General features: G+C 39.6%; 1 protein-coding gene across 1 annotated transcript in view; it reads right to left on the bottom strand.

Annotated features, from left to right (window-relative positions):
- Positions 1–1,581: 1,581 nt before the first annotated feature.
- LOC116267574 (obg-like ATPase 1) overlaps positions 1,582–24,526 on the bottom strand; it is a 42,995-nt gene continuing 20,050 nt past the window's right edge. The window contains exons 8-13 of the mRNA XM_031649381.2: positions 21,210–21,326; positions 17,782–17,857; positions 15,114–15,206; positions 2,450–2,500; positions 2,008–2,148; positions 1,582–1,926 (exon numbers count right to left, since the gene is read on the bottom strand). Of these exons, the coding sequence (XP_031505241.1) occupies positions 2,050–2,148; positions 2,450–2,500; positions 15,114–15,206; positions 17,782–17,857; positions 21,210–21,326 (436 nt within the window). The 3' untranslated portion in view covers positions 1,582–1,926; positions 2,008–2,049. The remainder of the gene's footprint in view (positions 1,927–2,007; positions 2,149–2,449; positions 2,501–15,113; positions 15,207–17,781; positions 17,858–21,209; positions 21,327–24,526) is intronic.

Genomic DNA, 24,526 nt, shown 5'->3' on the forward strand with positions numbered 1-24,526 from the left:
AGATGAGAGTTGATTTGGGCTGTTTCTACAACCATTCATCCTGTTTTCACTGCCAAGTGGTGTGGCTCCCTTTAGGGATGTGTTGAAATTCTTCATTTTCAGTCCATTTTTTAGGTTCTTACTAAAGTGAGGCTTACTACTTTCAAGTGCATCAAGCATTTACGCCAAATATCAATAACCACCAAGTTTTCATGTGAAATAATCCATTGAGCTGCATCTTACATATTATGTTTACATCCAACTTATTTGCGGTTAAGATTATTAAGTATTACCTAGTGATGATAACACTATAAGCAGCGACACGTCATACAAAATTCATTTCATGAATTTTACCTTGCTTACATGCAATAAAGCAATATTTGTTAATGGCAAAAAATATATGGACAATTTACATTATTGTAATAAAGGAGGTCGCAAAAAGAAATTAGGTGCAAGAAATTGGATGTAACGCTTGTGTTACATGTGTAGCATTTTGCACTGCATGCGTTCAGAGCCTTCATTGCATGATGATCATTAGTTAATGTTCCACTCATTCATGATTCATGCAAACATGCACAAGCGGAACAATCACAGCTTGCTAGTGCAAGTTACTAGACCCCTAAACTCTTGCAGGACAAGTCAAATTCAAAGGCAGATTCTGCTATGGACAAGCCACAACTCAACAAATCTAAAGAGCATGGCTGCTACTCATGCTACTTCATGCAGCACTCTGCATGACCATGTTTGAAAGGAGATATAATTTGACAACCGTCAATGCAACCCCAACATTTTTGGGGGGCATTGCTCACCATGTAAAATTGAATGGAATTGAGCAACTCAATGAAGATAGTGACAAGGTTGGGTCTTTCAGCAATATCAATCTTCTACGAATCATGAAAATATCACTACTGCCCATTTCGGGAAATGATAAGGTCTACCCTCAGAGAGAAACATCCAGCTAGTATAGTTGGAAAAGGGAAAAGCTTACACAATTCACAGCAGCGTTAGTATTACTAGTAGGCTAACGGGACAAGGCTTTGCAGACCACCACTTATGGACGCCCAGCAAGTTAAACCACATTTAGTCTGCCAAGTCAGTACTCACAAGTACACTTCAACCCATATCAGGGGCTTCTGTCATTAGGAAGCATAAGGGGATCCCCATCCTACCAGTTTGAGGTGTATAACGTGCCGCTGTTTCCAATACAATCCATGTTTGGTGGCTGATTCCGACATGGAATCCAACGAAATCCTCTTCGTACAGATTTTTTACCTAATTTCTCTGCATATAGAGAACCTCTTCCCACAGCAGCCAACGTAATAGGGCTGAGAGTTGGCGGTAGTTTTACCAGTACTTACCGTAGATGTCTTCTCACGCCAATAAAAAGTTTCATAGCACTATAAACATCATGTAACATCAAACTTTTAAAGTCGCCCGGTTAGTTCCTCATGGCTTCAACTTCATTAATTCTGAAGATTTCATGGAAAAGAAACCAATGGGGGGCAAATTTGTAGGGAATGAAATCACCTTTAAATTGCTTGGAAATTCTCACCAGATGAAATTGGGTTGCATCTTGTTCGCTGAATCCAAATACAGCACAAAGAGAGATTAACACCCTTTCCTGGCATTTTACTTTTGAATATGATTGACATAGATTACACAATTTCCCCTCATAGACATAACCTAATAATGCCCCCGTCTGCCCTGAGCAAAAAGTCAAAATAGCACCCGCTACTTCATATTGATGTTACAAATTCTGGAAGGCTGCTGTGAAACACAAACAAGTATAACAAATCAATGGTGCCCACTCAGAGTTATAACAAATGCAGATACCTTGATTAGAAATCAATCAACTTCAATCTTGTTGCACATCACTAAAGCTTGCTTGCAGTCTGAAGAATCTGTCGTTGAAGGATGTTTGATTACCCTTAAGAGCATGAACTCAATCTGCCATCAAAATCCGAAAGGAACCCAATTTAGTATCCGAAGAATAAGTGGGATACTTTGATCAACCTGCTGCAAAGCTACCTGCTCCGTAAGCCCCAATCAGATAGGTCAGGTAAAGCAACTTCACTTTTTCCCACCCCCAGAGACATTGAACTTGAATAATATGATATCTCCATCGGCGACTACATATGTCTTTCCTTCCTGCCTGTACTTCCCGGCTGCCTGAATAGGAGCCAAAGAACGTGTAAGAGAGACCATGACAAATAAAAAACCAGGTCATCGTTGTTGAAGCTTCTAGGCTACTAAGCAACCAATTCACATCAATATGCCATGAAGAAATATGAATTACTCCAGCAACAAATATTTGGCAAAATACATGGATTCAAGATGTATAATAAAATTTTGGCAAACAGATTGTTAGAAAGTTAAGAGAGGGATAGTATTTCATTTGCATAGCCATCGTATTTTGATAAAAGAAAAATCTCATTGGATCACATTAAAGGAAAGAATCCATCATAAATACCTTGACTGCTGATTCACTACCCAATTCTTTTAAATCTTCAAACTTCATCACCTGAGCATCATGTCATCAGGAAGTTGGTCACAGAAGAAAAAGAAATACATATTCCACATTGGCAACTGAAAACATAAAATCTGAGGTCTGAAATTAAGTTCCATAACTAGGACAGAAGGTTCTACCTGAAACATTTAAAAAATAACTAGAATTACAAAAATGGTATGTTAAATTATGGTTGATTTATTCTTTTTATCGATTGAAAAGCTCTTTCACCATCATGAACTAGGAAAACTAACATACACATGAAGTTCAAATAAGAAAGCAAAAAGAAATGCAATGCTGTGACACAAATAAAAAATTTGAAACAGCACTTTTCCCTTCTACTAGAATATGCTATATATATCAAAGATCCAAGGAAAAACATTTAGCTGAACAAATAATAAAGGCCATGTGCACAACCAAAGTGAACATTAGAAGTAATGTTAAAAAAACTGAAAAAGGAAAGCCAAATTTTGTGATAAAAGGTCAGCATCTATGTCACCTGAGTGCGGGGTGCGGATATATATATATATAGATATATATATATATATATATATATATATATATATATATAAAACTCAAAAGCAGCATCTCACATGACTTTATTAGCTGCACGGCTGCCTGATAAAACTCATACAAGCATAAAGAAGAAAGCTAATAACTAGTATATAACTAAGATATATCTAATAAATAATATATAACTAACAACAGCATTCCTCAACAGAAAAAGCATGGCTCGGACAGAACAGAAATACTACATAAATTAACAAATAACATTATAACAATTTCACGACATAAAGAAGCAAAAGGAGATAAAATATCTTAACGAAAAAAATAACAACAATGAAAAGGTGAAAAACGGCAGAACGGCATGCACAAATTGGGGCAAATCAGTAGGAAATAGGCCAACACATGAAAAAAAACAAAATAAACAAGATATTAAACATGAAAACATTCTGAAGAAACAAAAAAAAAAAAAGTTTTGCAAAATCACGTCGTTGTTGCCGATTCACAAGCTCGCCGTCGAAAATCACCACTGCTGTCACCGACTTGATGCTCACTGTCGCTGTCGTCGATTCAATCACCATCATCGAACTCTAAGGTCGCCAGGGGATGAAGGAGGGAGGGCCGCCATGAAAATCAGATTCTTGCCGGATTGGTTGGAACTTGGAACTCATTGTCACAGAAAACGCGTATTAATTGAAAAAATATGTTAAATACGTGAAAAATAAGTAAGCCGTATAAAATGGCATGTAGATGCATCTTTCTTTTAAAAGCACCAGAAAATAAAAAACGTGAAACAAAGGCACATTATATGCATTTTTTATTAATTTTATTTTTTTTATAATTTTCAGGATTTATTAAATGTTTTAAATTTAAAAAAAAAATCGCAATTTTTCCAAGATATTCCCGAGACATACAACTTTGTCGTATTATACCTGAAAAATCCCTCGCCGTATAACACCCATACACGATATATGTGACAATGGTTGAAAGTCTGATCGGAAGTTGTGAGAGAGGTAGAGGGAGGTGAGCGGCACTCCAAGTTCACGCGTGAAAGGGTTAAACCTAAAACCGTGAGCTTTAAAAAGTCAAGCTTAAAAGTTTAAGTTCAAAAAAGGGACAAAAGTGTGCTCGGTGCGCACACGGATGAAACTCACCCGAGTCGGTGCCTGTAAAAAGGCAACTCTCAGTCTAAACCCGTGTGGTCAGCCGCATGGGACTCACTTGGTGCAGCATTGGTGGCGCGTCCAAGGCAAATTTGCACGCACAAGTGCACACACATCATGTCGACATGCGTGCGGGTGCCTAACTCAAGCACTCAGGTGACTTAGGTAAGCATTGTTCAAGAATGTGACACATCACATGGGGCTAGGTCACTGGCACCAGGTAATGGCGTTTAAGAAAGTACCTCGGCAATGCACTAGAAACTGAAAGTTGACTACATCCATGCAGATTAGACTTCAGCTCAGCAGTGTTACTAGATGGGTTACAAACTGACAGATCGATTAATCACAATATTGATCCACATTATCAAATTTACACAGATGACTCAGGGACCACCACAAGTTTTTGAGAAATGCTGCACAAGTGTGCACATCTACACTCCACACTCACATCTACGACATAGTTTCCAGGTGAAATGCCTGAATGGCACTGATAATGGTTCACCAGTGAGGGTTGAAACACTTGTAACTCTCTTCACTGATACATCTTTTCAAAACAGCATCCAGACACAGCTCTAGGTTTGAGAAACAAAAATCTGCATAGCTATTTTCAAGCATAATTAACTAAGAGAACTGCATGTAATCACACCCTTTCTAGCACACCCTATTACAGATTTATTTGTAAAAAAATGCACTTCAAAAATAAGTAGATTCACCAAGCCACAATACAAAACTTGGCAACAACTCACGAAAGATACAAATAAAGGCACAAACCCCAAGAATAACTCTCAAGAGTAGAAATATATATAGAATACTACAATAAGGAACAAATATTCAAGTGGAGAAACCCCAATATTTATACATGGAAGGAGCGCTTCTTGCCGTTGGAGGCCTCATCATCGGCTCAATTTGAGCTGTTGGAGAAGTTCCAACAGCTAGTTGGACCAGAAATTTAAGAATAATAAAAAATAAGAACACCAAAATACAGAAATCAAGTACACACATTTATCCTGTATACAAAATACACTTTAAAGACATACGTAATGTATGCATAATACACATACACTACATATATATCCAAGATTCCAAACTATACAAAATATGTACCGTATGAGCTACCATTTTAACACCTCTTAAACTAGTGATATAACCAAAAATTTGTCAAGCAAAAGGTTAAACCTAGGAGAGCACAAAAGTCTTCAAAAAGAAGTCAGCCAATTGGTACTTTAAGGTCACATATGGTAAATCAATAGTTTCATAAAGATATCATAAAGGTATTTCTCTAACATAATGATAGAGACCATCAATATATAGTTTGTCCTTTCATCAAATGTGTCCTTTCATGCAATATAAATTGCACTCCTGCTACCACAGCACAGTTTAGATGGTTAAATAAAGTCAGCACCCTTTCCTTTGTCCATCGTTAATCCCTCCTTTTCTTTTCCTTTCCTTGCCATTCTTTTATCTTCTTTCTCTTCCATCCACCCAAACAATAACGTTAAGGAAATTGAATCAAAATGTTTACACAAGAAATATAATCAAAACACTTATGTGAAACTAAAAAACGCAACAGGTATCTAATATTTTAAATAATTATTTTGCATGTCTTTTGTTTGTAAGCCATTCAATCAAGTTGACCGAAGGCTGATCAAGGAAACCACGAATGCTCACATTTAGCATATCTGGTGTTGCTTATATAACAAGAAAGTCTGTTGGGTGTGCAGTATCTAAACTTGAGTCCATGTCCAGATATGCAAAGCTCATCATGGGCCGCAGCTCCAGGGACCTTGCCTCAGCTATAGCCACCCTTGCAAAAGTGCTTACTCTCTTCCGAAACACTGGATACAGTAAGAACTAATTCTAGCACAACTTCTTCATACCAGTTTCCAAAATAGACACAAAATTTTCAAAATCAGAGGCTGAATACAAGTCGAAATCAATACCAGAATAAAGACAAGCCGGTCGAGCCAGTCAACTAAAAATAAATAAGCATGTATTAATACAAAATAAAATATAAAAAACAAATAATATATATATGTAGTCTCACAATTAACAGTTGAAAAAAAAATAGCAGATAAAAAAGAATGTCAAAATGGAAATATTGTATTTTCCTCACATTTTTCCCCTTCTTTCAAAAATATATATATATTAATTCTTATGAGGTTATTTAACATATTATTAAATATTTCAAATTTTAACCACATTTTTGTAAGAAAAATAGTACAAAGCCCAAAATTTCATATTTTTCTGTTGTTTTTAATATTTTTAAATTTCTGGAATCTCACAATTTACCAAGTAAAACAAACTTCCAACGGAGAAAGACTTTACCAAAACAACAGCCAAGAACAAAATTTGAAACAATATGTCCATGTATAAAACAAATTAGTCACTGGTTGCATGCCTGTTGACAACCGACTCTAACAACTAAGTGGACTAGTTGCCAACGAAGTCAGAATTTTGACTATATGCACATGCATGTCACACACACACACACACACACACACAAACAAACGCACACCAAATATGGGTTCAAAGTCTAGGTACAACATGTCACTGAAATCTCAATACACAAAATCCTTACTAACTAGTTTTTAACCCTCTCGCATTATCAAACCAGTAACTAGTTAGTCACAGTGTCAAACTAGTCAACTGGTCAGACTTGTGAGTTCACTAATACTTCACACATACACAACAACCAGCCTAAAAGGGGACTGCTTTCAGAATTTCCACGCTCTTTAGGAATGATCCACAAATCTTCACATAGGGAAGATGTACGTGAAAAGGAATAAAGAGCAAACAAAGATAGAAAGAGAAAATGTAGTAAGAGACCAAGAGGAAAAAGAAAGGTTGGAAAGCCAATCCAATTTTGAGACGGTTGAACGCACTTTTCAAGAACCCAAATGGACTAGTCAGTCCAGTCCAGGACATATATATGCACACACATACATATATATAGTATATACACATAAATACATATAAAACTGATTTAGAAACCTTTTTTATGTGGTTTTCCATGCTTTTCTACCGAATCTGCATCTTTTACTAATTAAATTAGTAAGTAGAACATGTTAAACTAAATAAATTTTGTAGTCATTTTAGGGTCTTGAACAACTTGTGTCCTAGTAAGTAGAACATGTTAAACTAAATAATTTTTGTAGTCATTTTAGGGTCTTGAACAACTTGTGTCCCACTGCCAAACAATAACTTGTAACTGTTATATGACTTCTATACAAAACTTGTAACACAGACCTAACGATGCGGGCTAGGTTGATGGCCAGCCTGCTTAAACAAGATCAAGGGTGGTCTGGGTGAGAACCATCAGCCAACGGCCCAACAGCCATGACGGGTGCAAATGGGTTGACTATTGGGAAGATGGTGGCTTCAAGAAAGCCTTGCACCATGATGCCCAATGAGAGCAAGGACAACTTGTGTCCTCAAAGACTGTCCGATATGTCTGGCTACGGACCACCACCGCAAAGAGCATCACCAAGTCCAACAATGCACGGGATGCCCTTTGGCAACCTAGGAAAGAGGGCCCGAGTAGCCCTCTATCTTTAAGGAATTGAAAGACAAAATCAAAGACACAAGGTTCAAATTCTTCATTCAATATTCAATAGATGCTTGCCAGACAGTGCTGCCCTTATTTATACTAAAAACATAAAAAAATCACTCCTAACAAATTACTAAAAATGTGCTATAGAAATGGAAATCAACTCTAGCTAATAAGGATCCATGCACTACATTTGGTAGAATTTCAATGGCAACCTTAATGCTGAGTTGGTTGCGCCCCCCATTGTGCTAAGGATCTCGCGGCTTCCATCTTGGGAGAGAATCTCCATTCAATTCAATACCAGCTGGCATACTGCCAGCTGAGCACATTGTCTGCCGCCTTCTTTGCACCAAGTTCCCCATTTGAGGATTTTTTATCCTTGAGGGATTCATGGTTGCCTTGCAGAGCTCAGCCTAACTGTAGACTTGGCCTTGCACTGTTGAGCTAAATGCACATATCAGGGAGGAGTGGCAAGTGGTGTGGCCCTAGGCAGGTCAGCATCACCTAGACACATAATCCTTTTTCTACTTAATCGACATCATATAATTAATTTAGTATACAAAATATGCTAAGTTTAACAATCTTTCAAGCAAGCAAAATCAAAGTATCAGCATGGTTCTTGGAAACTAAGTAATAAAAACTGTGTGTTAAGAGTCTTCACACCTAGAGAAAAAAGCACGTTAAAGCCTTTTGAACATACATACACATTCATAAACATACACTTTTACAGAAATGACCAAATGGTTGTGATATTCATACGTTAAAAACCTGGGAATTGAGAAAAGAGAAAATACTTCCGCATATGGAAAATTTCAGATAAAGTTGGGAAAGACCAAATTTTTTATTTTCAAATCCTTGTAAATAAAATCTACGTAATAAAAACATGATTTTTTTTATTTCTAGGTTTTTGAACATGGATGTCAAACGCATATTAAGTTTTGTGAAAATGCAATGATGACTGAGTCACTGAGCTATTCGGCTGGAGTGCATTTACCATCAAAGTGCACATGAACTATCCTTTGCACCTTATGTTGCATGGACACAACATTGGCAACGGTACTGGGTCAGAAGCATCAGACCCAACAAGTGAGAGGATACTAGATAACTTGGCATGGTGAGTGTGCATGCATGCACACAGACCACATAAATAAATAGCTACATATATATGAGAAACAAAAATATGTAAAATAAAGAAAATGTTAAAATAGATGTAATGGGGAACCGGGTCCATTTCTGGACCCGGTCCCATGGGGCACGGGTACCGAGGCCGGCTCGGTACCCTAGGCAGCATTCTTCTCTCCCTCCTATATAATCTTCACTTAAGTGTAATTGTGTGATTAAGTGAAAATAATTTTTCTCTCTCCTAGGGTTGCGGTGTGCACCTAGGTCAGAGCTTCCCGTGGTTTTTTCCTCTTTCTGAGGTTTTTCCACGTATATCGTGTGTTCCTCTCTTCTTCTTTCGTGTGTTGCATGTTTCTACATGGTATCAGAGCCGTGAGATCGTTCGGCTTCGTCTCGTATTTTCGTAGTCGCCCTTGCACCGCAGCCGCCTACGCCGTTAGGGTTTCCCGCGCCGCCACCATTGGGATCTTCTGCGCCGCCGCCGTCAGACGATCCAGCGCCGCCGCCTGTTGCCGCTTGTGACTTCCGCTGCCGTGGGTGTCTCCTTTTCCGCCGTCGGTCGATCCAGAGCCATCCCATCTTTCTGCTGCCGTGGGTGTCCAGCGCCGTCACGCCTCTGCGTCGCCGCCGTCGGGCGATCCAGCACCGTCGCCGACACCTAAGGTTCCGTGTGGTGCTGGTGTTTCAGCCGCCGCCGTGCTGTCTTGTTGCTGCCTGGGGTTGTGTCTGACTTGACTGCTTGTGATGGCGGAAGAGCTTGCACCTAAAAGTGATATGGCCTTTGACGCGGGCAGCACTCCCAAGAGCGAGATCTTGCCGGTTCAAGTCACGCCCATTCGTCTGACTAAAGACAATTATCTTTCTTGGTCTGCTGCTCTCGAGATTGGGATAACGAGCCGTGGTCGTCTTTCCTATATCACAGGCGACAAACCGGCGCCCAGCAAAACTGATCCTCAATGGGCGACGTGGGTGTTGGAAGACAGTCAGGTTAAGGTATGGATCATCAGCTCTGTGTCTGCTGATATTCAGCCTCTTATTCTGCGAAAGCCGACTTCGTTTGATATGTGGACTGTGCTTGCAAGGATGTATGGTCGCAAGAAAAGAGTTCTACGTACGTATCAGATTAAACGCAGTATTTATTCTCTGAAACAGGGTGACCTGTCTGTTGCCTCCTTCTATGCAGCCCTGAAAACTAAGTGGGAGGAACTTGATTATCATGTGAATGATAACTGGGACTGTGGTTCTGATCATGCTCGGTACTGGGAAAAGGAATGGATGGACCGGACGTTCCTCTTCCTTGGAGGCTTGCGTGATGAGTTTGAATCCATTCGGAGTCAAATTCTCAACTGTGATGAGATTCCTGGAATAGAAGATGTTTATGCCAGAGTGGAATCAGAGGAACAAAGGCGTCAAGTGATGCAAATTGACCCCAGTCACGGGACTGGTCCCTCGGCCTTTGTTAGCCGTTCTTCTGTGTCTGGACCACGCCCTGTTAGGCGATGTACACATTGTCACAAATCAGGACATTCTGTTGACTTTTGTTGGGATCTTCACCCTGAGAAGAGACTTGTTCGTGGTCGCCCTCCGTCTAGTCGGCGAGGTCCTCTTGTGCAGGACTCAACTCAGAGTGGTTCTTCAAGTGGTGAAAAATCGAGGCTTTCCTCTGATCAAATCAAGGAACTACAAGCTTACATCAGTCGCCTTTCTACTACGCCAGAGGACACATCTACGTCTGATGGAGCTAAATTAGCTCAGGCTCTTGTTGCTACAAGTGATCAAGGTAATTCCTCTCCTGGTGATTGGATTGTTGACAGTGGGGCTACTCATCATATGACCGGGGACCCTAAGATGTTTCAAGAATACAAGTTGACTTCTGGGCAGCAGCGTGTTTCTATGGCTGATGGTTCTTCTATTTCTGTGGCTGGAAAAGGGAGTTTCTCATTACTGAACAAATATTGTCTTCATAATGCCCTGCATGTTCCTAATATTCCCGTGAATTTGTTATCTGTCAGCAGTATTACCAAAGAGCTAAACTGTAATCTAATATTCTCTGCTGATCGTTGTTTACTGCAGGACTTGGGGACGGGGCAGAAGATTGGGATTGGTTCGGCTATTGATGGTCTCTACAGAATGCCAGTACAGGTTGCCTCTGCTTTGATTTCAGCCACCAGTGGACAGTTATCTGACGTGGAGGACAGATCCGCTATTATGCGCTGGCACGAGAGACTTGGTCATCTTCCTTTTCAGTTGATTAAACAATTGTTTCCTAAGATGTTTCGGTCTGTTTCTTTGGACACCTTCGCCTGTGAAGTGTGTCAGTTGTCTAAGCATGTTAGGGCCTCGTACCCTATTTCGTTCAATAAAACCAGCCGTCCTTTTGCTTTGGTTCACTCTGATGTTTGGGGTCCTTCGGGAGTGCCCACCGGTCGTGGTTTTCGTTATTTCATGACTCTTATCGATGACTACTCTCGTTGTACGTTCGTGTACTTGTTGAAAGAACGTAGTGAGGTTCCCGACATTGTCAAAAACTTCGTTGCATTTGTTGAAACTCAATTCCAAACCCCTGTTCAGACCCTTCGTACTGACAATGCTCGAGAGTATGTCTCCTTATCCCTTGATGACTTCTTGCGAAGCAAAGGTATTATACATGAAACATCCTGTAGCTACACACCTCCTCAGAATGGCGTGGCTGAAAGGAAGAACCGTCATTTGTTAAATGTCACCAGGGCCCTTATGTTTCAACGTCATGTCCCTAAGCGGTATTGGGGTGATGCACTTCTCACTAGTGCTCATCTCATTAACCGTATGCCTACTCGTGTATTGAATGGTCATTCCCCTTATTCTGTTTTGTGGCCTAATCAGAGTCCCTGGCCTTTGACCCCTCGGGTGTTTGGGTGTGTTTGCTTTGTCCATGATCATAGTCTCACTCTCAAGAAACTTGATCCTCGGTCCATCAAAGCGGTCTTTTTGGGGTATTCCTCCACTCAGAAGGGATACAAGTGTGTTGACCCTAGCACTTCCAGAGTCTATGTCTCTAGGGATGTTACCTTTCATGAACACGAGGCATACTTTCCTGCGAATCCTCTTCAGGGGGAGTGTTTAGGTGAGAGAGTGGACGAGTATTCTTCGCATCAGTTGATTCAGTTCACAGATTTCTTGGATTACACGACTAGTTCTCCGAGTGTGAGTGTGGATGACACAGTCAGTGAGGACAGAGACAGTCAGATGGAAGGGGGCCCTGTGGAAGAACAGTCCCGTGATCATTTGTTTGGTCAGGTATACACCAGGAAGAAAAATGATGTGATGGAGGTTGTTGATGTTACCAATCCCGATCTTGTGAGCTCCCCGGATGATCCAAGTCCAATGAATGAAGATCTTCCCATAGCCCTACGCAAAGGCACCAGGTCATGTACTTCTCACCCTATTCAGAGATTTGTCTCGTATGCTAAACTCAGTAAAGACTACAAGTGCTTTATTACCTCTTTATCTATGGCTGTTATTCCCAGGTCAGTGGAGGATGCCAGGGAGGATCCCAAATAGCTACAGGCCATGACAGAGGAGATGGACGCCCTGGCAAAGAACAATACGTGGGAGGTTGTTGATATTCCTAATGGAACTCACTTAGTTGGTTCCAAGTGGGTGTTTACTGTGAAGTACAAACCTGATGGCACTGTAGAACGCTATAAAGCTCGTCTTGTTGCAAAGGGGTTTAGCCAAAAATATGGGATTGACTATCTTGAGACGTTCGCTCCCGTTGCTAAACTGAAGACAGTAAGGGTCATCTTAGCTCTGGCAGTACAAAAGAAGTGGAGCATGGACCAACTTGATGTCAAGAACGCCTTCTTGAATGGGCACCTTGAGGAAGAAGTCTATATGAGCATGCCGCCTGGATATGCGCAGAAAGGAAAGTGTTGTTATCTCAAGAAAGCATTGTATGGCCTCAAGCAGTCCCCTAGAGCGTGGTTTGAAAGACTAAGGGTTGTGATGAAGACTAATGGATATAAACAGGGAAATGGTGATCACACCCTCTTCATCAAGCAGAGAAATGGTCTGGTGAGCCTCCTACTAGTATATGTTGATGATATGATTGTCACAGGTGATGACGAAGAAGAAAAAAGGAAGATGAAAGAAACGTTAGCTGCTGAATTTGACCTCAAAGATTTGGGTAAACTGAGGTATTTTTTGGGAATTGAGATTGCTAGATCTGAGACTGGTCTTGTTGGACCTTCTAAAAGAGACAGGTAAACTGGGATGCAGGCCCTTTCTTACTCCAATGGAGTCTGGCACAAGGATAAGTATCAAAACTGGGACGATCTTGGATGAGGAAGGAAAAGGGAGGTATCAGCGACTGGTTGGTAAACTCATTTATCTCACCCTTACTCGCCCGGATATTACGTATGCTGTGGGTGTGTTAAGTCAGTTTATGCATGCCCCTACTGATTGTCATTGGAAAAGTGCTGAAAGAGTATTGGGATACTTAAAGAATGACCCAGGGAAAGGACTGCTCTATACTCGACAAAGTCAACTCAGTATTGAAGGATACTCTGACGCCGACTGGGCAGGTTGCACAGATACTAGAAGGTCTACCACAGGATACTGCATCTTTCTTGGAGGTAACCTGGTGGTATGGAGAAGTAAAAGACAAGAAGTTTGTTCCAGGTCCAGTGCTGAGGCTGAATACAGGGCGGTTGCCATGGGGGTTACAGAAATGTTATGGCTCAAAATTCTGTTAGCAGATATTAGGGTGAAAATGGAAGAGAAGATGAGGATGTATTGTGACAACAAGTCGGCTATTAACTTGGCAAACAATCCAGTCTTGCACGACAGAACCAAACATGTGGAGATCGATCGCCATTTCATACGGGAACGCATAGATTTTAAGGAGTTGATCCTGCCCTACATGAAGTCTGAAGATCAAGTTGCTGATGTTTTAACTAAGTCTTTATGTACATCTCAATTTGAGAAAAATGTTAGCAAGCTTGGCATGTTTGACATGTATGCCAAGCTTGAGGGGGAGTGTTAAAATAGATGTAATGGGGAACCGGGTCCATTTCTAGACCCGGTCCCATGGGGCACGGGTACCGAGGCCGGCTCGGTACCCTAGGCAGCATTCTTCTCTCCCTCCTATATAATCTTCACTTAAGTGTAATTGTGTGATTAAGTGAAAATAATTTTTCTCTCTCCTAGGGTTGCGGTGTGCACCTAGGTCAGAGCTTCCCGTGGTTTTTTCCTCTTTTTGAGGTTTTTCCACGTATATCGTGTGTTCCTCTCTTCTTCTTTCGTGTGTTGCATGTTTCTACAGAAAAAAAAAACATTTGCTTTCCTTTCGTAAAATTTGGAATTTATTTTAATAGAAAGCATAAAAAGGTAACAAAATGAAGAATCTTGAGTCCACTAAAGTGGCAGTTATAGCCACCAGCAGCCTGCAGCGTGCAGCTCCACTTTAATGATGAAATAAGAGAAATGATGATAGAAAAAGGTTGAACGATCTGAAAGTGAAAAAGGATGAAATTGGACTTTGCCTCAAGAAAATAAAAGCTATTGGAGTTGTGAAAACCCGTATCAACAAAACAGAGAGAGAGAGAGAGAGAGAGACCACGACAACCAGATTGCACCAAAAGAAGAAAAAAGGGAGGAGTACAAGGAAACAAAACAAGTACTGTATTTTGATAGAGACCAACTCTTTTACGAATGTATATTTTTGAAAACATGTCATACAAGAGGTACACAGTGTCCAACTCTTGAATACTTCATACTCTAAAAATGCTGCATCAGTAATGTCAACAAATATTGGTGTCAATGCCCAGACAAGTTTGAGACTGATACATCATGCTTTTTGCAATCAATAGCCAAAAATATTTCTAGCGAACATTTTCCACAACCCCTGGAGAGATAGTTCAATAATAGACCAAGGGTTAAGCAGGAAAACATAGCTTGTCTATTGGAACGATGATCTCAAATTGGTCTATTTTTTATATCATATAAATAATGAGCAGATTCAGCATAATTAGCAAGTCTGCATCAACGTTATCATCATCAGTCTCATTACTTTTCCCCAAGAACAAAGTTCTCTTAATTCCTTATGATCTGTCATATTACATGATAGAACTGGAAATTATGGTTCTTCTAACATGGGCTGATATTCCATAACATTCACACAAGCTAAGAAGATGCAATATCATGCTACTAGCAACGTAAGCAGAAAGATGCAACAGATTCTGAACATAAACCAAACAGCTAAAACCAAATTTGATTTCAATATCCTTTAAGAATAATCAACATTTTGACATACCTCCGCACAAATAAAACCTCTCTCAAAATCCGAGTGAATGGTACCAGCAGCTTGAGGTGCCTTCGTTTGCCGTCTGATTTGCCAGCATTTTACCTAAGAAAAAATACAGTCCACATTAATGCTACTGCTCATCAAGACAGTCTGGACTTCAAAGATTCTCTAAGCATGCCAATTAACAGAGGATGACAATAATAAGGTCCTATTTAGATACTGCAAACACCCACCAGCTGGAAGTGGTGTGACTAAGTCATTTCAGAACAATTGATTGTAGAATATAAACCTTGTACACCATAATGCCTGTTCAGGATGTTAATGATGAAAGAAATAGGTACCTAGAAAAGCTGGCCCAAACTTATCTCAAACCAATTTTAACATAAATAACTGGATAGCAGTAACTTCTAAACAATACTAGAAGATGACTCTATTCTAACCTCAAAAACCATCAAGAAGAATCAGCATAATAAATTGCATAGCTGCATGGGATAGGAAGTTATGATGGCTTAGCAAATTGATAGTTTCTAGACGAGGGCCAAGAACAAAAAGGACATAATGATACTTAGCTTTTCAACTTCTATATTGAAAAGAGACCATTTTTACAATTTACAGCACGATTCTTCTCAATTTTCTCCTTTCCTACTTTAAATTTCCCATTTATTAATATAAGGGCTTATTTCACAGTCCACAAAAAACTTATTTACTCTTACCACTCTCATTTATTAATATATACGTGACGTAAGTCAAAACAACTTGAAACATGGCAAGAACACATAGGAAGCATAAACGACTAACTATCATGCAGTCTTCAAAAAATTGCTGCAACTTAGTTGAACTGGGGTACGGGTGTGGCAGCAGACAATTTGCTTTTTTTTATCTCTTTGAATAATTGAGGACGAATTATAGCTTGTTAATTTTATTGTTTGCTAAGAATTTTCTATCATATATATATATAGAGAGAGAGAGATAGAGAGAGATATAGACAAATTGAATTTAGTTGGCCACTGAATATTAGTAGAATTTTTTTTTAAAACTGTCGATAAAAACACCTTGTAATGGAAGCATTATAACGGCTTATATATAGTCACGGTTTATCAGTTTTGTAAGGAGCATCAAACTAGTATAATAGCTATGTAACAGAGGTACCACTAAAATAGTGCCGTACATATGTCAAATCAGTACGACTCGGTTACAGGTAGTGGTATACCGTAGGACATGCCTCGAGTGCACATACAGTCATGTCAAGTGCATTCAACATGCCCAAGGATGTACCCATCCATTTTTTCACTCGGCTAAAATTGACGAAGTTTATTTTTGAATAAGATTTGGGGCTTCTTTTAAAAATCCCTGCATGTATACACGTGAAAGGGCCAAAATCGTCCACCCTCAACCATTTTCAAACCTTGAAAACCTCAGATAGAAAACATTGTGAAGTTTAGTGCTTCTTCGATAATATTCCAGTGACACTTCGGCAACTATGCATCTGACAGCAGCATCTCCAGGAGTCATTTTTATTTTCTCCAGCAACAGGTACGTCATTTTGTCTTTCTCTCTCCCTCTTTTTCTTTAATTCTTGCTCCCTAGTGTCTTCCTCCCTTTTTTCTATATTTCTCTCCATCTTTGTCATGTTCATCCTCTCCCTTTCTTCTGTCTTCTGCTTCTTTTCTCTTTGACTTTGTGCCTGCCTTGCTTACTTTGCCTTTTTCTCTCACTGCTCTCTCTTTCTTGGTTTCCCTTCGTTTACCCTCTCCTTTGCTCAAGCTCACTCAGCAAGCTTGTGCTGGTCGGACAAATATGCTTGTGCTGCCCAAATAGAAAGCCAAGATGCTAACCATATATATCACTAATTTGCAAAGGATATGAATATACTATCAATACGAATATGTGATTGTTTTTTTTATGTATTTATTAGTTTTTTTAGGCATGCAAATGGCATTAATAATGCAAATGATATGCTATGTAACACTTTTGTGATCTTGTGTGTGAATACATTTAGTGTGTATGGTCATTTATGTTATATGTTTACCACTCAATAAGTTTTCACTTTGCAGATCTGTTGCCATATAGGAGTTGAACGATATAATTTTGAAGTGTGTGTGTGTGTGTGTGTATATATATATACACGCCCATGTCCCCATACCCAAGTTTTCTGAAAGTGCTCTGCATGCATACCCAAACCCATGTGACAGTTTCAAAGAGGTCAGAAAGTATGGACAGATGCAAAAATGAACATATATGATTAGAAAAAAAAAAGGACTTGAAAATCTGACACAAAGATCAGATTCTTATAAGAGCTTTACGATTAACATTCTTAGTTCTCTCGACTCAAAAAATTCCTAAATTTTAAAAAACTTAACACCATTTATGAGTCTTAGATTTAAAAACAAAACAAAAAATGAAGCAGACTAAATTTATTAACACAGTCGAATGTAAGAATGATCACCTAATACAAGAAGATTTGATCCATAAGGGAAAACAGTATCAATGAAGAGAGTACAAATAACATATACTATTGCACAGGAAAAGACACGGCAATGTCACATAAATACCACAACTATCAAACATAAATGCATGGGACAAGGACCTCAACAGAACACTGACAAGCAACCAAAATATAATCTATATAGCTATAGTGATATGCTGAATAGAATATGCTTTGACATAAACTACTTACCTCATCGGGCCCTGCAGTGAAAAAATATATGAGATTAATTGCAGCAAAGCCAGTCTTTATAATTTTAGGGAGAGCACTGCAGTACCATAAATTTCAAACATCAGTGTACAGTTTAATATTGTTCCCCAGTAAAAACAGTAAAACCATCTCAAAATAAAACGTGAAGAAAATAAATGCTTAGAACAGTCAAAAGTTGTCCAATTTGCACAATGGCAAATAATCAGAATTCTATCGAAGCTTTTACAATTTACGATTAGTAGAAACCCATATGGCAAGCAATAAGGGGAGAAGAGGAAAAAAGGACATCATGGGTAAAGTGTACACCCCAAGGCATGAAAATATTTGACCATTATCAAGAACATAAACAGAAAATAAAAAATTAAGCTTAAAATAGCTGTTTATCATTTGGATACATCAAGTAATGCCAATTAAGAAACTATACAAATCTATGCAGATAAAAAAAAAACTCCTTGTCTCGTGCATGCAGAACACAGTATGTAAATTGTAAAGGAACTAAAACTCCCTGTCTTTTAATCGGTGTCACAAAAGATGCATTTTTTCAAATAAAACGTGAAAAAAAGTGATAAATAAAATTCCCGTTTAAAACTCTAAAAATCATGTTTTTGAAAAAAAACGTTAAAACGAAAAAACACACGTTTTTTCACATTTTTTTCATGTTTTTATAATGCCAAACAGTTTTTTTTCATTTTCTATTTTTTAATTGTTGCAAATCTACTTATTTTTTTATGTTTGAGTTATTAGTTTCTCACTTATTTTATTTTTCCCTCATTTTTTTGTTTTTTAAAATTTTAAAATTTACTGTATTTTTCCCCTTTTTTCATGCTTGCCGTATTATACTCGATAAAAACCTCTCCATTTAAAACTTTGAAACGTTAATTGTAACTATGCTTTTCATTATGATCCTGCAATGGTGTTATGTAAATTGTAAAGGAACTGAAACCAACTTGAAAAGCATGGTAGTACAAAGTACAAACTTGCTAATGGGTTTGATTTCTTATCAACTAACGAAATTCAACAAGACCACAGTATATGCACTCATGGTATTAAACTATTAATCATTGTTCTCCAGAATAACCTTCACCAGCCCCAAATACTGCTCTAAACTTGACAGAAAGGCAAGCAAAAAAGGGAAGTCTTATGAGGTAGAATATCCTAACGGTGAAAATCAAACAACTAATCAGTTGGCACCTGAGCAAGCACTTGGTTATGACTCACAAGCAGGTGTCTCAAAGCAGAATAGTACAAGAAAGGTCATTTTAATCTGTAAGCGCAGGGACAATGGTATACGTGAAAACTTCAGTTAAAGTCATTACATGCAGATGAAGACAGGAAATATGACACAAATAAAGCACATCCACATAACCCTGATTTTCACCAAGGAAAATGACCAAAGATGAAAAACAAACGTGTTAGGGTCGTAAAAGACTGACTAGGACAATAGTTACAAATATACATATTCCTCTTATGTAAGGTTTTTCTCAGTTGTTAATCAGGAAACCTGCGTTTCTTGGAAAAATCTCAGGAATTCAAAAATTAAAAATGCAGGTAAAATGCAGAAACAAATTTTATTAAAAAAACATTCATACCCAAGTAATACAATTATTAAAAATATCAGAAGAATATATTTTTAAAAATTTTTAAAATACTCTGGTAATTATTGTGAAAATGTGGTATTTTTTGTAAGAAATAGATTGGACATATTCAAAATACTGTAATACAATTGCTTCTATCACTTCTTTAGTCAAAATGTTTTCTTTCTTTCAATTTTTTTGGTTCGTATTATTGTGATACTTTTGAAAATATCCTACATATTTGTAACTTCAATCTCAATTAGTCAGGGCTTAAACAGTTCGAGTCAGTTCAAGTCAGTCAACTAACACAAAAACAATAGAAAAAATATAAAAATGCAATCAGATATATGAAGAATCATAGCTCACCCTGTCTGCCCATGTGAAATCTCTTTATCTATCTCTTCTTGTGCCAAGTCGGTCTTTCTAGTGGGTTAGCTCTACATTGTCATTCAGATCTGTCTTCATTCTGGGGTTATATTTTGAACATTTAATGTCAAAATCCTCACTAATGAAAAAGTAAGCATATTCCAGATGTGTTTTGCTTTTGACATGTGAAATCTAAAGTTTGAAACTTTGAATATTGTCATATTATTATATTTCAGGATTATCCAAGATTTGGGATGTATTTAGAATTATCAAAGATCTGGGATGTGTCCAGAGGGCTTTCACTCAGAAGGAAAACATGATTTCTCTAGCATGGATTTTGGAAAGCCCATCCATCCAATTCTAATGATGAAGTAGATTGATGATAAGTTTATCAAAATCATTCTCATAAACATTCTATGTGGTATATTTGGGATGTTTGTTCTTTACCATTAGTGAGTCTCCTTATTACTTTATAGGTTTATGTCTATTAGATATTGTCTAATAACATATAAGTTATGAAACATGAAAACATTCTTTTGTTTGTTTGCTGAAAATCTTACATATATACATAGATACGTACATACACACACACACACACACACAAATATGTATTCATACCCATAGATATCACATCTTTTTTTTTTACATATTTTGCACATTTATTCCTACACTGACCATTACAAAAAAAATTAAGAATGAAAATGGCATTTGGTGAATTTTTCTCCACATAGAAGAAACATGGGTTAGGAAGGAAGTAAAAAAGGCAATTATTGAACAAGTCATACCTTTTTCGTGGCAAAAGGGCAACGTGGATAATTTCTAACCCATTCCTTTTCAATGGGTTAGATTTCAGGATATTTTTCATTTTTTAAAACATTCCAAGTTCCAACATTTTCCTGAGATTCACATGAGAAAAACTTTGCCAAAAGATATCCAAGAGGGATATTCATGGCTATAATGCACACACACACATACAAACACACACGTATTATGTTATGTCCCCACACCAAGTATTTTGAAATTGCACCACCCCGTGACTCCACCTGCACCTGTACCTATGTGACATAGTTCAATGATTGGTAGGGACTAATCAATGCAGCTGGTTGACTAATCCATGGTCCAAAACCTTACCAAATAGGTGGCTGTAGACAACTTGACTAACTTTAAAGTAAGGTGTCAGATAGTTGCCTAGGCAACAAAGTAAAACCACAAGAAAAAAAAAAAGTGACAATGAAACAGTCTCTAGGAGCAAACAGTCACGCAACAAGGGTCATGACAAAAAATGGTTAAGATGGACCATCACACTCCACTAATGACAACCAATTTTAGGTTATAGCTGGATGGATCACCCTTTACAAGAAAAATAACGCTTTATCACATCCAAAGGTAAATGAGGCTTATCTAGACTGAATTATTGCGATCTGAAGCAACAAATTTATAAAAATCACATTAAGTGCAAACTCAACTGACCTCTGCACCTTATTCTCTTCACAATATTTTGCAGCTTCATCTTCAGGCATGTCTGCTAGTTTCCTCTCCAAAATGCAACTGAATGGGATAATTGGCTCGCCACCATGTTCTTGCACCCTTTGGCGACCACCGAATAAAAGCAAACAGTGATCTTTTATTACAAAAGGATAACCAGAATTTTGAAAAATATGCGGAACTATAAATGCACAAAGGTTGAACAGTTCATGCCCAATATTCTCAAATTTTGGATGGAAGACAAATTTTTTGCATCAGTAAACATTATTCCAATTCAAAATGGATTCCGTTTTGTTAACATATCATGTATAGGGAACCGGGTCTGGATCCAGACCCGGTCCCATGGGCACGGGTACCGAGAGTGGCTCGGTACCCTAGGCGTTTTTCCCTCTTATTTAATCCCACTTATGGTGTAATTGTTGATTAAGTGGAATAACATTTTCTCTCTCCTAGGGTTGCGGTTGTGCACCTAGGTTAGAGCTTCTCCGTGGTTTTTCACCTCTCTTAGAGGTTTTCCACGTATATTGTGTGTTCCTTTTCTTTCTCTCCATCTTGGTGTGTGTTTCTACATGGTATCAGAGCCAACGCGTGAGAGATCGTTGGTGTGATAGTCGTGTTTCCGCCGTGTTTCTTTGCCGCTGCTGTTTCTGCCATTTTTTTTCTGCCGCTGCTGCGCCGCCACCGTCCAGCGCTGCCAGCTGCGCCGCCATCGTCCAGCGCGGTTGTTCTCTGCTGCGTTGCCGCTGTCCAGCGCTGCCGTCGCCCATTTCAGCGCCGCCGTCGCCCATTTCAGCGCCGCCGTCGCCCATTTCAGCGCCGCCGCCGTCCCGCGCCAACGCTGCCCACCGCCGTCGCTCTCTTCCACACCGCCGCCGTCCAGCGCCGCTGCCTCTTGTTTGTCGTCTCTGGTGCTGGGTATTATTTCTCCTTGGTGATTGTGATGGCCGAGGAGATGTCCCTCAAGATCGATGATGCCCTAGACTCGGGCAACAATACCAAGAGCGAGATCTTGCCTGTTCAAGTCACCTCCATCCGGCTGAACAAGGATAACTATCTCTCTTGGTCGGCTGCCCTAGAAATTGGGATAACCAGTCGTGGTCGCCTGCCCTACATTACTGGGGAGAAGCCTGCACCTTCAAAAACCGATCCGCGATGGGCTACTTGGACGTTGGAAGATAGTCAGGTTAAAGTATGGATTATTAGTTCTGTTTCTGCAGATATTCAGCCTTTGATCTTGCGTAAATCGACTGCCTACGACATGTGGACTGTGCTTGCACGGATGTATGGCCGTAAGAAGAGAGTATTGCGTACGTACCAAATCAAACGTAGCATATACTCTCTTAAACAGGGTGACTTGTCTGTAGCCGCCTTCTTTGCAGCCCTAAAGACTAAGTGGGAGGAACTTGACTACCATGTGAATGATGACTGGCACTGTGGGTCTGATCATGCCTTGTACTGGGACAAAGAATGGATGGATCGGACGTTTCTTTTCCTCGGAGGAGGCTTACGCGATGAATTTGAATCCATTAGGAGCCAAATTCTTAATTGTGACGAGGTCCCCGGAATTGAAGAGGTGTATGACCGTGTGGAATCTGAAGAACAGCGTCGCCAGGTGATGCATATTGACACCAGTCAGGGGAGTTCTCCTTCAGCCTTTGTTAGTCGTGTTTCTGGGATTGGACAGCGTCCTGTTCGGCGGTGTAGCCATTGCAACAAATGAGAACATTCTGTTGATTTTTGTTGGGATCTTCATCCTGAGAGGCGGCTTGTCCGGGGTCGTCCTCCTTCTAGCCGCCGGAGTCCTTCTGTGCCTGAGCCTAGTCAGAGTAGTCCGTCAAATGTTGCCAAATCTAAGCTTTCCTCCGATCAAATCAAAGAACTGCAAGCGTATATCAGCCGGCTGTCTACTACTCAGGAGGATACTTCCACGTCTGAGGGGGCTAAGTTAGCCCAAGCTCTCGTGGCTACTAGTGACCAAGGTAATTCCTCACATGGTGATTGGATTGTTGACAGTGGTGCTACGCATCATATGACAGGGGACCCTAAGATGTTCCAAGAATACAAATTGTCTTCGGGGCAGCAACGTGTATCTATGGCTGATGGTTTTTCTATCTCTGTGGCTGGAAAAGGGAGTTTGTCCTTGTTAAATAAATACTGTCTTCATAATGCTCTTCATGTTCCCAATATTCCTGTGAATTTGCTATCTGTCAGCAGTATTACTAAAGAACTGAACTGTAATCTGATCTTTTCTGCTGATCGGTGTTTTCTGCATGACTTGGTGACGGGGCAGAAGATTGAGATTGGTTCGGCTATTGATGGACTCTACAGACTGCCTGTGCAGGTTGCGTCCGCTCTTATTTCAGCCACTAGTGGACAGTTGTCAGGCGTAGAAGACAGATCTACTATTATGCGATGGCACGAGAGGCTTGGTCATCTTCCGTTTCCATTGATTAAGAAGTTGTTTCCTAGTTTGTTTCATTCTGTTTCCATGGACTCCTTCACCTGTGAAGTGTGTCATTTGGCTAAACATGTTAGGGCCTCGTACCCTATTTCATTCAATAAAACCACTCGTCCATTTGCTTTGGTTCATTCTGATGTTTGGGGTCCTTCGGGAGTACCCACTTGTCGTGGTTTTCATTACTTTATGACCCTTATTGATGATTACTCCCGTTGTACGTTCGTGTATCTGTTGAAAGAACGTAGTGAAGTTCCCGTTATTGTCAAAAACTTTGTGGCCTTTGTTGAGACTCAGTTTCAGACGTCTGTCCAAGCTTTTCGCACCGATAATGCTAGAGAGTATGTCTCTCAATCCCTAGATGATTTCTTGAAGAGCAAGGGGATTGTTCATGAAACGTCATGTAGTTACACACCTCCCCAAAATGGCGTGGCTGAACGGAAGAATCGCCATTTGCTTGATGTTACCCGGGCCCTTCTGTTCCATCGTCAGGTTCCCAAGCGCTACTGGGGTGATGCGCTTCTCACTAGTGCCCACCTTATCAACCGTATGCCTACCCGTGTGTTGCAGGGCCATTCCCCGTACTCTATGCTTTGGCCTACTCAGAATCCCTGGCCTCTTACTCCTCGGGTGTTCGGGTGTGTCTGTTTTGTTCATGACCATAGTCCCACCCTCAAGAAACTTGATCCTCGGTCTGTCAAGGCTGTCTTCCTGGGGTATTCCTCCACTCAGAAGGGATACAAATGTGTTGATCCTACCACCTCTAAAGTCTATGTTTCCCGGGACGTCACCTTCCATGAACATGAGGCATACTTTCATGTGAATCCTCTTCAGGGGGAGTATCTAG

This window comes from Nymphaea colorata, chromosome 14 (assembly GCF_008831285.2).
Source record: "Nymphaea colorata isolate Beijing-Zhang1983 chromosome 14, ASM883128v2, whole genome shotgun sequence".
In the NCBI taxonomy this organism is placed as follows: Eukaryota; Viridiplantae; Streptophyta; class Magnoliopsida; order Nymphaeales; family Nymphaeaceae; genus Nymphaea; species Nymphaea colorata.